The sequence below is a fragment of the Apis laboriosa genome, unplaced genomic scaffold, assembly GCF_014066325.1.
Source record: "Apis laboriosa isolate Shangri-la unplaced genomic scaffold, ASM1406632v1 scaffold202_cov151, whole genome shotgun sequence".
NCBI classification, from domain to species: Eukaryota; Metazoa; Arthropoda; class Insecta; order Hymenoptera; family Apidae; genus Apis; species Apis laboriosa.
In genome coordinates this window covers 1,098,260-1,114,338 of record NW_025222291.1, presented here as the reverse complement: position 1 = coordinate 1,114,338, position 16,079 = coordinate 1,098,260, and the positions used below count along the sequence as shown (strand labels likewise).

Genomic DNA, 16,079 nt, shown 5'->3' with positions numbered 1-16,079 from the left:
TAATTTGAAATATTTATTTGACAAAATGAATTATTGGATATGAATATAACCAAACCAATGTGATCAACTTTTAGGGAAAACAAAGCTGATAATATTATTTCACCAAAAAATATAGGGTTTTTGACAATCTTAATTTAAAGTAATTTGCATCTAAAAAATAATTTTGGAGTTAAATTTTTTTTTATTTTTCCAATAAAATCATGTATAATTGCTTTACTCAAGTAAATTGTAGTTTTACTCAAAACGATAAAAAAGATAGGAAATCTAATTTTGATACCATTTTAGAACAAAAATGGATAGAAGCTCAAAAAAATAAAATATGTCGTTATGTATTAAACATTAAAGAATCAAAAATATTAAAAGGCAAATATCATTTTTTAATCCAGGTAATATTTAAAATTATTTAATTATTAATTACTAAAAGAAAAATATGATATTGATGATTTGATTTTCAAATATATTAATTGCTTCCATTCAAAAAATACCATCAAATATACAAAATTTCAAGAATTTACATTTATGAAAAATTTAAATTAACTTAATAATTTTTTTTGGAATGAATATATTAATCATTTTTTTTAAATAATTAAATCATTAAAATTATGAAATTATTATTCTCATATATTCATTTTATAAAGTTTGAAATATTCTAAACAAAAGAATAAAATGAATACTTATTATAATTTATTATATTTTTATTATATGAATTAGATGAAATAGATTCACTTATTATAACATGAATTTCAATTATTCAATTAAATTTCTATTATCAATAATCTAATTATTTGCATTATTTTATTTTTTAATAAAATAATTTTATAATAAAAAGAAAATTTATTATTGAATTTTTTTAATAATTTCAGCTTAATACTGATCGTGGTTATAAAAGAAGATCTCCAGAGGATATAATATCAATGAAACAACCATTCAATAACAAACAATTTAATTTTACAAAAATTAAACCAGAAGAACAAATAATGAATTTAGGTAGTATAGATAAAGATGATGTAATTGCAATTAATGTTAGTCCAATTGAATATTGCCATTCTTTATTATTGCCACAAAGAAATAAACAATTACCTCAAATTATAACTAAATATAGCTTATTTAAAGCTATTGAATTATTTTCATTAAGTTCTTCATTGTAAGTATATTAGAAATTTTGAAGTGAGACAAAAAATATCAAATTTTTAATTAAAATTAAAATTTTAAATTAAATATCAAATTTATGAATAATAGGGATAAAATATATTATCTTAAAATTTATTCAAATTGACAAAAGAATTTTCAAATTATGTATCTTCTAATGATAATGTACATTATAAAATATTATAAACACTAGTGTGTTTCTAAACTTTCTCTAAATTTTGACTATATTTTTTGCCATTTTGATTTATTTTAATTCTTGTTAAAGTTAATATATATTAATATTATATTAATAATTGAATAAATATTTAATTATATATATATATGTATATCATTTTTTTAGATATCTCAGAATGGCTTTTAATAGTCTTTGTGCATATGCATCTGTAAATCATCTTCATTGGCATCTTTATTATTTGAAATGGAGAATGTTATTGGAATACATTGTAAATAGATTTATATATTTTTTTTTCTATATTTCGTTAATGCTTAAAAAACAGAATATAGGAATTTATCCATTGTTCAGTTTAGTTTTTTGATCTTAAATATTTCTTTTTTAAATTTTTCAATTTTTTTTTCTACTATTATATTAATTTTATAAAGAGTATCAGTTTTCTACTTGTAGTTTTTGTATTTATTTATTTAAAAACTTCAAAGAATATGATATAATATGTATTTTTTACATGTTCAATAAATATAATTATACAGTATTTCAATTATAATTAAACACTCTATCAGTATTTTTAATATATATTATATTATTTTAAATATAATTTCTTTAACATATTAAAATCAATTTTAAACATCAATTTTAATTGATTGTTATTAATATTTTTCAGGATCTCAAAGAATATATAGGACCTGTACAAATATTAGAAAAATATCCAGCAAAGGCATTTTGTGTAAAATATTCTAATGTTCAGAATATAGATGATTTTGTTAATTGGGCATTTTTAATAATAAATTATTTACAAAATGCACAAATAGCACATAATGTTTATATTACAAGAGCAAAATTAAATTGTACAGAAGAATATAAAGATTTACGGATTTATATTTGGAGTAGGAAATCAAGTGAAGGTACAAAAAATATTAATGCCTTTAATCCAGCAGCTTGTGAACTCTTTGGACATTTATTATTAAAATGTAAGTAATATTTTAAAATTATTTTACAAAAAACTTTATTAATATATAAGATATGTACAGATTCTAATTCAAAAATACAGAATTTATCTATACTAGCATATAACAAAACATTTCTTTCCTAGCATTTTATTTAAATTGTATTTGAATAATTTAATATTATATTTAATTATAATTAAATATCTTTTTTTTATATCTGTTTCAGCTGAAGAAACATATAAGAACATTTCTGAGGAATATGTGATAAATATTTTACAAAATATAACTGAAGAAACATTCTATTCAGTTTTTTCTGAAATAAAAAATTTAATAAAATGTCAAATAAAATAAATTTTTAATTATATTGAATGAATTGAAAATTCAATTACTGTCTCACTTCTTCAATTTGTTTATTTTATTAGAAAATTTATTTTTTATATCATCATTTTTCTTTAAATTTTAATAACATTTATATTATTTAAAAGTTGATTTAATTTCCTATATCTTATGTTATTACTTTTTTATATATAAACAAAATCACATATATACACACGTATAAATAAAATAGAATGCTTAAACTACAGATATTACATTATCTACAGTTTGTATATTAGGGAACCTACCGCGATGTGTAAGTTACTTTGATATTTTCAGAGTACTCTCTATATAAGATAAATTCCAAAAATCCCATATTACGCGTTTCCTTTCTTGAATCTCGGGAGTTCTTAAAAGATTTTTTCCACATACAAAAAAAAAATACTGCAATGGTATGTGTACTTTTTTTTGTAATACATATGTTCTAATTCTAACCTTAATATTTTATAAATAACAAATTTAGCAAGTTTTTTATTTTCTAAAATAAATTTTTTAATAAATTATAATAAATTACGTAATAATTATATATAAAAAAATATATAAATTATATATTAAATATTTAATTATTTTCAATAATTTCTATTCAGATACTTTATAACACATTCATTCATAAATTTGAAAAAAATTGATTGCATATATATACTTCTACAATTAAATAGCAAAGAATGCAAAGATACAAGCAATTAGATTGAATTAGATAATACAAGTTATATAAAACATTGCTAATTGATATAATTTATATAAAATGATGCTACAAGTTATATATTACATATTTATAACTTTTTATATCCTATATTTAACATTACAATATTATTCAATTCATATTTTTTTGCATAAGATTTATGATAATTTTATCTATATCTTTTAAAATATTTATAACTAAATTTATAAAAATTTATAAAAAATTAATTGTTAATTATGTCTTTATTCTAATATATGTAATACAAAATATGACAATTGATAAATTCAAATCTGATTAAAATCTAATATTTTCTCTTAAATATGATGAATTTATTTTCAATTTTGTATTGTACATAAAACTATATTATAAATTAAATTTTGTGTGTATATGCGTGCGTGCGCGCGTGTGTGTGTATATATATGTAATAAAATATTATCTTAAATACATTAATCTAGTCTTAATTTAGAATAATTTTGTTAATACATAATTGCCTGTGATATATTTATATTAATCCAAAAAAATAAATAATTTAATAAATTAATTATTTTAATTTGAATTGTTGCAGTTACATCATAAAAATGTATACAATATATTATATTTATATTTGTATTTGTCTGATAATCATTGGGAGAATATATTTTGTAATATTTTATACATATAAAATGAAAGAGAAAAAAAAATCAATTCGAAATAATCCAGCTAAAATAATGATAATATTAGGGTCTGGTGGACATACTGCAGAAATGATAAGAATCCTTAAGTATTTAAACTTCAAAAATTATTCACCAAGAATATATGTACATGCTGATACAGATTTAATGAGCATTGAGAAAGTTAAATACTTAGAAGAAGATAACAAAGATTATAAAATTATTAAAATTCGTAGAAGCAGAGAAATTCATCAATCATATTATACATCTATTTATACTACTATTTATGCAATTCTTGAGTCAATTCCTCATTTATGGAGAGAATGTCCAGAATTACTTTTATGTAATGGTCCAGGCACTTGTGTTCCTTTGTGTATAATAGCATTTTTATTTAAAGTTTTGTATATTACACAAACTACTATAATATTTGTTGAAAGCATCTGTAGAGTTAAAACCCTATCATTAACAGGAAAAATTTTGTATTATATAGCTGATTATCAAATAATACAATGGCCATATTTAAATAAATCAAATAATCAAAATAATAAAATATTATCCATTTAAATAAAATTAATTCATATTTTTTATTAACAAAAAAAAATTTATTTTAAATGCCATTTATAAAAAAAATTGTATAATTTTATAAATATATATTGTTTAATTTATAGTATTGAAACTAATTATATTTGATATATTAAGATATATTAAAGTAAAATCTAAAAAAAATTTAAAAATTGACACATAAAATAATTATGGAAATTTATTAAATTGCAATACATAACTTTTGTGAACATTACTATTATTATTTAATATTTTATATTCAATATATAATTTCATAAAATTTTATATTTTATTGTAAAATAAATTATTATATATTTAGTAATATTAAAAATAATAAATATTTAATATTTCTTATAATATAAATTAAGAATATATCCATAAGTTGAAAAGACTATCAAAATTATTTTAAATATTATCAAAATTTTAAAATCTTAAAATATAAAAAAATTATCCATTAATATTAAAATATTACGTTATTTAAAAAAATACAATACAAAATTATAAGTAAAAAATAAACTTATAATTACAAAATTTATTATTATATTATTTATGTATTACATACATATAATATATTTTATAAAAGCAATGTAATTTTAATGTTTAATTAGTGTCTTTTAGTATAAAAACAAAAAATAAATATATTATTAAAAACAAAATTGCGAAAAATATGATTAATATTTATAATTATATTTATAATTATATAAATATTAATTTAATATTTATAATTATTAATAATAAATTACTTTTTTCATGTAATAAAATTTACTATTACATTTATTACTAGCTTGTATTTTAAATCGATTGTGTTATATTGTAATCGAATAGTTTAATTTAGTAATTTAATTTAAAAATTAATGTTTAAAACTTTTTCATATCTTTTATAATTAAAAATACAATTTTTTAGATGAAAGTTAATTTTTATGAAATGAAATAATATATCACCATAAAAATTAAATATTATTAAAATAGTTATTTTATAATTATATAATAAATATAACTTTTTAACTTATTTATAACTTATATATATTTATAACTTATATTATATTTATAACTTTTTAATTTAAGTAATATTAACTGTTTTATTATTTTATAAACAATATTTTTTATGAAAACATGTCACAAGTATAATGAAAATGGATTTAATATGAACTATAAAATGTACAACTAGTTGTACATCATATATTAGACTGTACATCGAAGACCTTTTATGAGCGCTCACGCCATTTTTATTTATATGTGGTGGGGGGTAACAAAGTGTGCAATTGTATATGGGATTTATAATTATCAAAAAATTGATCTTGGAATGGAACTTGATTATGCGATGTAATTGTAATATAAATTGTGATTATACATAAGATAAAATTATATTATCGCCAAGCATATAAAGTTATTAATGCAATTGCTGGACCTTCGTATTATTGGTGTTAACTACAGATTTTTCTACAATTACAATTCGGGTAAAATGGATTATCGTCAGAAGGTAATTATAAACTTATTATAAAGATTAATAAATCAAAATAATATATTATTCAATTATTAATATGATATATAATTATTCATATTCCGATAATATGTATAATGCTGTCATAAACTATATGTAAAACTTTACTTCAAAATTGTTTAAAAATTGATAGTGCATGACTACTAATTTTTCATATTTTATATCATTAATTATTAAATTTTGTTAATATATAAATACATGTATAAATATATACGCATATGTATATACATACACGCGTGCGCGCGCGCGAACACATATCTTGTTTATTTTATGAAAAAAAATAAATATATTAAAAGTATTTTACATTATAATTTTGGAAATTTAGAAAATTGTAAAATAATTTATCAACTTACAAAATAAACAATTTTGACATCTAATATATATATATGTATAATATATATATATATATATATATATTTATATATAGTTATGTGTTATATCTAATATTTACAATGATTATAAAATTTATGTAATTAATGCTTATTATTGACAAATTTTAATCATTAAATATTATATTAAAATTATTATTTGTATTATTTCTTATAGATTGTTATACCAAACAATACTCAACAAAATACAAAAAATGATGATGAAGATGATGAAGATTTAGAAGCATTGCGACTTGCAGCTCTTCAATCATTAAGAACTAAAGACACTGTGCATAATAAAAAACAGCCCCCACCACAGAAGAATATTTCAGATATAATACATATATCTCATTCATCTTATAAAGGCCAACGACCTTTAAGAAGAGGATATTTCCATAATCGAATACAACAGCGGCAAAATGGCGTAAGTTTCTAATTATTATTATGATAATATTTATAATAATTATATTCGCATTTACTTTATATATAAATAATTTATTATTAGTAGTTATATTAATCAATTCATTATGTAATAATAATAATTTTTTTTTGCTATTATTGTTAATTTAAATGAAATAATACATAATAAAAATTTCTGATTTTTTTTTTTATTTTTGAAAATTTATTATTTATTATTACTATTTAAATTTAAATTTATTACTATTTAAATTTTATATTTTTTATATATATTATAACTTTATTTATCTTTTTATTGAATAATAAAAAGTAATTGCATTTATTATATATATTTATAAAATTTTGATATAATAAAATATCATCAAATCACTTCTCTTTCTATTTTTATTAAAAGTTTATAAGAAACATTTGGACATTTAATAAAAAATATGTAAAAACAATATATATATATATATAATATATATATATATAGTATACTTAAAATAATTGAATCAAAATTTCAAGAATTTTTTTATTAAATTTAATTTTATTATATTTAATTCACAAAAATTAAATATAATAATTTACAATATTATATTTATATTATAAATTTATATTATAAGTAAATATATATATTTATTTTAATATATCAATCAAAATATATATATATATTTTAATATATTATTTTAAATATTTGTTTAGAAAATTTATTTAAGAATAATAAAATTTAAATAAATTTTATTATATTATACATTTTATATTATTATCATATATTGTATCATATATATTATTATCATATATGTATTATTATTATAAATTTTTTATTATTTATTTTATATTATATTTTATACACTTTATGATAAATTTTTATGCATTTTAATATATTAAAAAAAATTAGTAGGAATAATATTTTGATCTTAGAAGTGTTATTTGAAATGTTATTAACATATTAGTAACTTTTTTATTCTCTTGCTAAATAATAATATTTATTTATGATATCATATTTTTTAACAGCTATTTCATATAATTTTGTTTTTCATAATTTTTTGCATTTCATTTTTTAATTATACACTTTATTAATATATAATATATATTATATATATATATATATTATATAATATATATATTAATATATTAATATAATATATATACATATATTATAGATATATACTTATTAGTAATTCTTCTTCCAATATGAGATACAATGATTTGGAACAATTTTGTTGAATAGTGTAGCAGATTTGTTTTAATAGAGATCTTTTGATTATTTTGAGCAATACATATAAATAAAAAATTCAATTGTTTGTAATTTTTATATGATTTTTTTATATTTTTCTTCTATTTTTTTTATAATTTAATGTATGTAATATTAATGATTGATTCAAAAAAAAGTCTAATTTCAATTTAATATATAATTTAGTGTTATATTTATTGTTAAAATTCTTATAAAATTATTAATAACATTGATAATATTTTTTTTATTTATAATATTAAATTATATTTATGATACACATCATTTTTAGTTTTGATAAAATTTTAATTCATAATATGAATTAAAAAATATTATTGTCAATACTTCAAAATACATTAATATTTTTAATATTTAAATAGAAATAAATAATTAATTTTAGTAATGTATAATTTTGGTAATGAATAAGGAATAAATTTAATTGAATTTTATTTAATGTATAAATAATTTCTTTTTAATATACAAATAATCTTATTTAATCTTATTAAATATAATGAATGTTAAATATCATGTAACGAATATTAAATAAATTTTATTAAATATATTTAATTAATGAATATTATTATTTATTTAATTAATAAATATATTATATATATATATATATTTTATTTAAATGTCATGTATATATATTATGTTTACAGAATTTATATTATCAAAGTCCACGTAATCCAAATCTGATAGCAATTGTTCCTGTAGATGAACGTTCTGTGCTACAGCAAAGTGATTTAACTTGTTCGGTAGAGAAAACTGCTTCAAATATAGACTCTTATTCTGCAGGTATGTAAAATAATAGAGATATTTAATATTGTCATAGAATATGCTACAATGAACTAAATGATTTTAGAATTTTTTTTATTATTGCATCTGTTTGTTGTATCATAAATTAAAATATACATACATATATTTTAAAATTAGTACATTCTTAGTACATATTCATACAGTAAAGTTAATACCAAATAATTTAAATATAAAAAATATCAAAATAAATATAACTACAATAATAAATTTTTATATTCATTATATATTATTTCACTCATATTATTTTTAATAATGAAAATCGTTTATTGTAGCATTCATTCATTATAATATTATTTGTTATATATAATATATACACACATCTCACTCTAGTTATGTTTTTTGTATTCATTTTCTGAATATTTTATATATAAGAATAATATTTTTAGAAGTATCAAAATTTCATCGGTTCAAAGATAATGGAAGTGGTTCAGATGAAGAAGATAACAAAGAACAGAAAACTATAATTACAAAATCAGAAGATATTAAAAAAGATGGGATAGATGATAAAACATCTATGATAAATGAAAATCAAACAGAAATTATAGAAAACTCGAAAAAAATTGAAGAAGATCAAGAAATTAATGATGATGATGATGATATTATTATAATGGCTGATCTTGAAGAAGAAGATAGTTTAGAACGCTTAATGGATGAAATGGAAAGAGAAATGAATGTTGATAAACCGTCCGAGAGAAAAGAGAAGAAAGGTAATAAAAGAGAAAATAGAGAATCTATGAAAAAAGATGAGGCAAACAAGAATATGAAAAATAAAATAGATGATAATAACACTCGAAAAGAGAGATATAGTCCAGCACCAGCAACAATCATTTTAAAAAATGAAAGACGGTCTATATCTCCCCATACTATCAATCGAATTTCACAAAAGCGTAGATCATTATCACCAAGATCACGATCAAGAAAAAAATCACCAAGGAGATCTCCTAGAAGATCACCCATTCGACAATCAAAAAAGTCTCAACGAGAAATAACAAGGTATAGATCACCTAGAAAGTCTCCCGTACGTTATTCTCCACGATCACGATCACCCAAACTTTCGTCACGTTCGAGATCACCACGATTATCACCACGTAGATCTCCAAATAAATCTCCAATAAGAAGATCGCCTATTAAGAGATTGTCTCCAAGAGGACGTTCTCCAAAACTTTCTCCGCATTCCAGATCTCCTAAACTAATACGATCGCCTAAAACATCTATGATGAAATCTCCAAGACTGGCAAGATCACGTTCTCCAAAATTTTCACCACTTAGATTATCTCCTCAATCTAGGTCACCATTAAGATCAAGATCACCTAAGTTATCTCCAAGACGAATATCACCTATGCGTAGATTATCACCTAAATCAAAATCTCCCGGATTATCTCCTCGAAGAGGATTGTCACGTATAATGTCACCAAAAATATCGCCACGAAGGATGTCACCACGATCAAGATCACCGAAATTATCGCCACGTAGATCACCATGGTCATCACCTAGAAATTCTCCTCGAATGTCTCCTAGACGAAAAAGATCTCCCAGATGGTCACCTAAAGAATTATCTCGAAAACATGGACCTCGATCTATTTCTCCAGATGGAACATGTAGTCCATCATATACAAAAAATTTATCGCCAATAATTAAAAATAGAATATCTCCAGAAACGAATCGTGTGAAAGCAAAACAAAAAGAAGAAAATTTGGAATCTACTATAACAGAAAAAGAAATTGATGATATTATTAATGATCCTGTATTAGAAGCCAGACGAAGAAAGTTTGAATCTACAAGGCCTATAGATCCAATAAATGCAAATAAAAAAATTAAATTAAATAAAAAAGAAAATATAAATAAAAAGATAGAGTCTTTAGAGGGCGGAGATATTCAATCAAATATAAGAAAGATTAATAAAATTACAGAGGATTATGATATTCAAGAAACAGATTTATGTTTAGATACTCATTATGAGTTTGAAGAATTTGAACAAAATATGGAAAATGCTTCTCCTATCGCTATAAGTTCTGTTAATTCATGTATAGATTTAGAAATTCAAAATCCAGAAAAAGAAAGATCAAAAAAAAAGAAAAAACGTGATAAAGAATTGTATCAAGTGGGAAAATTAAAGAATGAACTTCCCCTTTCTGAACGTATTGGAAAGGATAAAAAGTGTAAAAAACGCAAAGATGTTATTTCGGACGGATCCAGTGAAGATATGGACGCTATTTTCGAAGATTTAGTAGTTGATAAAGAAAGTGATTTACGAACTGAGTTAAGTAGAAGACGCGCAGAAAGATTAAATAGGACAGTGCCAATTCAATCTGCAAGATTAGTGCAATCTGCTTTTAAAGGAGTTGTTAATGAGTACGTATTTATAATATTAAATATGAAGTAAATACGCTTTTTTTTATTATATTATCAAAATTTAATAATCTTATTTTTTTAAATTTGAAAATAATACCTATTATATAATAATAGATATTCTTTTTTTTTTTTTCTAAAAAATTAAAAATCTATTTTTTAAGCTTAAAATTAAAGATATGTTTATATATTATATACAAAATATATATTATATACAAAAAAATACATACACATAAATGTATGTATTTTGTACGTATTTATTTTTAAAAAAATTAATATAATATATTTTTATCAAAGATTTTAAATATGGATGTATTATTTAAACATATATATATATATATATATATATTAAATATTGTATAACTATAATTAATAAAAAAAAATATATTTTATTAATCATTAAAATTCCATATAATATAAAATTCTGTAAAAAAATTTATTGTTTTTATTATTTATTTTTTATTTTATTATTATTAAAAATTTAAATTCTTTTTTAATATATATTTATTCTTTAGCACATTATTTTTCACTTGAAATATATTTTTATTTACTTTTTTTTAATCTACATATTTTTTTTAAACTTTAATATATTTTTGATAAAAAACATTATTTTTTTTCAGAGTTGTCAAGAGCAATGCGAAAGTAAATCAAAGACATTTAGTTAAGACAGATGAAAAAAGTAAGTATACATAAAAATTTTTATTAACTTTTATACAATAGAAATTAAATCATTTCAGCAATCTTGCATAAAACAATCTAATATTCTTTTGTTTAATATTATATTATTTTTAAATTTATTGCTCAATTATAGATATTGTAATATTTTTAAATATATATATTATAAACGAAAATTGAACATTTTTATAAAAATACAAATTTTTTAAATTATTTTTTTATTGTTTATATTTTATTAATCATAACAATATACTTAAACATAATAAAACACTTTAATAATAATAATATTGTATTAAAATAATATTATTTATTGACTGCAAATTAAAAATTTGATAAATCTAATACATAAAAAATCTAATAAATTTTTATATTATATTATATAAATTATTATTGTTGTGATATTATTTTGTAAATTATTAATATAATATTATATAAAAAAAGAGTTATTCCAAAAAAGAGTATCCAAAATTTGTAAATATATTTAAAATATAAAATTTAATATATAAAAATATAAAAATATGTTTAAATATATAATTTCATTTTGTATATTAATTTATTTTCTAATTTTATAAAATGTTTAACTTGTTTTTTTTTTTCATATTCATATGTTTCATTATGTTTCAGCTAATCAAAAAGAAGTTAGACGAGTTACTGTTCTTCATAGATCAATATCAGATATACATGATTCTGAAGGTTTGTATGTCTTTATATCAATATAACAAATATTGTTTTGCTCAATAAGAATTGTTTCATTTTGTATATCAAATATACTTTTATTTCTAAGAATAGCAAAAGATTAAAAATAATCGTTATTTAATAATTTCTTATTATATTAAATATAATATAAAAAATATAATATATAATATAAAAATTAAGATTAATTTTTTATTAGTTTTTAGTTTTTTATTTTTATTACTTATTTATTTTATTACTTATTAGTTTTTTAAATTTCATTAAGAAAGTGATGTAAAAATTATAAATTACATTATAATTTTATATATAAACAAAGATATTCCTTTGACAACAAAGATATATCTTTTTAATAATAATATATCATAATAATAAATCATGATAATATTAAATGATAATAAATAATATTATATAAATATTTAATAAATAAAATAAATAATGAATAATTAATAAATAAAATTAAAAAAAAAATTGAATAAATATTCAAATAATTTTACAAATATTCTATATAATTCCATATATGTTTACAGATGAAAGTTCTCTTGATTCAAAGATGCCTGTGCGTTTTAGACTGGGTTTAAATAAACAAGATTCCAGAGACTCAAAAGTTTCACGAAAGACGTCTAAAAGACAGGGTCGCAAGGTAAATCATAAAGTCAATTTGACTGTAACAAATACAGAACATATTTTATAGTATAAAAGTTATACTTTATAACATATATACAATTTGCATCTTTAAATTCTTTTAGAAACATAATATGTGTACACAATTTCATGTATACACTACTAATATTTTATTTGCTATGTTTGCTAGATTTGCTATATGCCAATATTTTTGGCTTCAATAAATTAATTGTATCAAATATTATAAAAATATTGCAAACTATTGTTAATTCTCTTTTTTAATAATTAAAATCATAAAAATGGATTAAATAAATGTATATAATTTATATTCACAGTAACAAATTTATGTAGAAACTTTATTACAGATAAAAACTACGAAAAAAATAATTTTGTTATGATAAACGTAAAAGATTACTTTTGAAAAAAATTTATTTATCTTTTTATCACTTTTGAAAATATAACTATATACGTTAATTTTTGACGTTTAAATTTTTAATTAATTTTCTTAATAACATCACATTTATAATGTTTAATGATAATGAATTGTATGATTTTGAATCATCATTTTATATTACTTAGATAATACTTGTATGTATGAACTTTTTAAACATCATCTTAAAAACTGAATAGTACAAAATAAATATTAATTTGTGTCAAATGTAGCATTTAATATTTCACAATATAGTAAAACATATTTAAGAATATATTTAATATAATAAACATGTTCATTAATAGTTTCTATTTTTTTATAATTATATCATTTTGTTATTTATATCATAATATTAAAATATTAAATTTAAATATAAATATTATTAAATTTAAATAAATTGTAGCAAAATAAAAAAATTTTTTTTGCTACAAGTTTTATGAGTTAAAAATTTTTCAATATAATATATTTGTATAAATATCTCCATTATTTGTAAAACAAATATAATAACTTTTAATTAAAAATTTCAAATAATTTAAAAAATAAAATCATTTTAAAAAATATTTCTATAAAATTAATACAATTTTAGATTATTTTCAAATTTATATGAGTATTGATATATTAATATCATTTATTTATATTATCAATTTTAAAAATTAATATTTTTAAATTTATTGTATTAAATATACTTTCAACCAATAAGTTTTAAAATGAATATGCAATTACAATCATCTTTTTTTTATTTTTTCATGTTTTAATAATATCACAGTTCATAACTTATTATTTTAAACATATTTTTTAAGTAAAAATCTTAAATAAAAATAGCATAATAAATATTTGTAATATAATATGAATAATTTACAGACAGCATTTTTTAAATATTGTATAATGAATTATATATACATATAGTAAATATATTTCATATATTCATATATGTATATTTAAAAATAAAGAATATATAAAAATGTTTATAATATTTCACTTTTATTATTATTATGAAAGCAAATTACATTATTTAATTAATAATAATGTAATAATATTTATAATATAATAATAATTAATAATAATTAATATTAATTACATTATATTATATTATATAAATATTTTAGCATATTATAAATATTCAATTTTATTTTAAAATATTATTTTAAATTTTTTTTATCTTATTTTTATAAATGAATAAACATTATATATATAGAAACCATATATACATATACTTTATTTAACATTGTAATAATATTTACAAATAATTAAAGAATATATATAGCTGAAATCATTGGACACAATTGTTGAAAAGTATAAATTTTAAGGAAAGTAGAACAGATATATTTGAAGTTATTAACAAGTATTAAACAGAGCATTAAAGCAATTTTTTTCTTTTTTAATAAAGTTTAAAAATTATAAAATTATAAAAATTTTTAAAAAAGCTCTTATAAATTTAGATGAATTTAGTTTCTTTTGTCAAATGATAAACGTATCTACTCTTTTTTTTTTGTTTAGGAGTAAACTAAACGTGTGTTCTTCTGATTGCTTATATATATGAAGAGTGCATAGCTGTTCATCTTACCTCCTATTTTATTATCAGCATATGAAGATAAAATCTATTAAAACTTTAATTGTATTAAAAATTGCACTCTTTTAGAAGAAATATCTGTTTTATTTGGCGTGTGATCTAGCATAAAAATGAAAAAAACATTCTTCTAGAAGACAATATCAATATTTCAAAGTACTTTTATGTATGATTGTATCTAATTATTTATTGTTAAGTGTTATAGTAGATAGTTGATTACATGTGATTATAAATCATTTGTTGTGTTAAAGTATTTGTAAATAATTTACATCAGTCACTCATTTAATAAATAAGTACCATTAATAATCCCAAAGTCACCTTTTGTAAACCTAAGTATATTAGTATTTTAAAAAATTCTGTATAAAGGAATCGATTGTAAATAAGAATGTTGTTAATAAGCGTGCAAAGTGAAAAATAAGTTGTATATCATGTAAATTGAGTTACTAATAATATTAAGATATCGAATACACCATATAAAGTGACTTCTATAGCAATAGAAAAATGATTTTATTAAAATATATTTTATTACATAGTTCAAAAAGTGACAAGCACGAAGATTTGAAATTTGAAAAATGCAGTATACTTTAAAATGGCTTTTCTCTGCTTGTTATTTCATACTTGAATTATTACATAGTGCAAATGATTATATTATATTTAAGCAAAAATAAGAGGGTGTATATCTACATATAAAGATTACATATGTAATTAAATAATATTATAATTCAATTATTAGAATTATATAATTTTCCAAAATTAAAATATTTAATAAATTATAATAATTTTAATTTTTCATTATATTTTCTATTATAATATTTTAGAAAAATATGATTTTTTTTGTATTTTACATGATATAATTATGATTTTCTCATATAATTAGACTTTATCATTATACCTAT

General features: G+C 18.3%; 2 protein-coding genes across 4 annotated transcripts; both read left to right on the top strand.

Annotated features, from left to right (window-relative positions):
* Positions 1 to 34: 34 nt before the first annotated feature.
* LOC122712501 (GDP-D-glucose phosphorylase 1) lies at positions 35 to 2,649 on the top strand. The gene is made up of 5 exons (XM_043932226.1): positions 35 to 386; positions 864 to 1,144; positions 1,490 to 1,592; positions 1,986 to 2,292; positions 2,495 to 2,649. The coding sequence occupies exons 1-5, from the start codon at positions 201 to 203 to the stop codon at positions 2,617 to 2,619; spliced, it is 1,002 nt and encodes a 333-aa protein (XP_043788161.1). The 5' UTR covers positions 35 to 200; the 3' UTR covers positions 2,620 to 2,649.
* A 119-nt stretch (positions 2,650 to 2,768) lies between these two features.
* LOC122712499 (serine/arginine repetitive matrix protein 1-like) lies at positions 2,769 to 15,930 on the top strand. 3 transcript variants are annotated; one of them, XM_043932225.1, is made up of 9 exons: positions 2,769 to 3,035; positions 5,660 to 6,016; positions 6,584 to 6,829; positions 8,692 to 8,827; positions 9,235 to 11,200; positions 11,818 to 11,876; positions 12,497 to 12,565; positions 13,093 to 13,205; positions 15,114 to 15,930. In XM_043932225.1, exons 2-9 carry the CDS (start codon positions 5,930 to 5,932, stop codon positions 15,117 to 15,119), a joined length of 2,682 nt encoding a protein of 893 aa, XP_043788160.1. In that variant the 5' UTR covers positions 2,769 to 3,035; positions 5,660 to 5,929; the 3' UTR covers positions 15,120 to 15,930. The 3 variants fall into 3 exon arrangements, with proteins under 3 accessions (XP_043788160.1, XP_043788159.1, XP_043788158.1); XM_043932224.1 differs by lacking the exon at positions 15,114 to 15,930 and having other exon boundaries at positions 5,705 to 6,016; positions 13,093 to 13,494; XM_043932223.1 differs by lacking the exon at positions 15,114 to 15,930 and having other exon boundaries at positions 13,093 to 13,494.
* Positions 15,931 to 16,079: the final 149 nt, after the last annotated feature.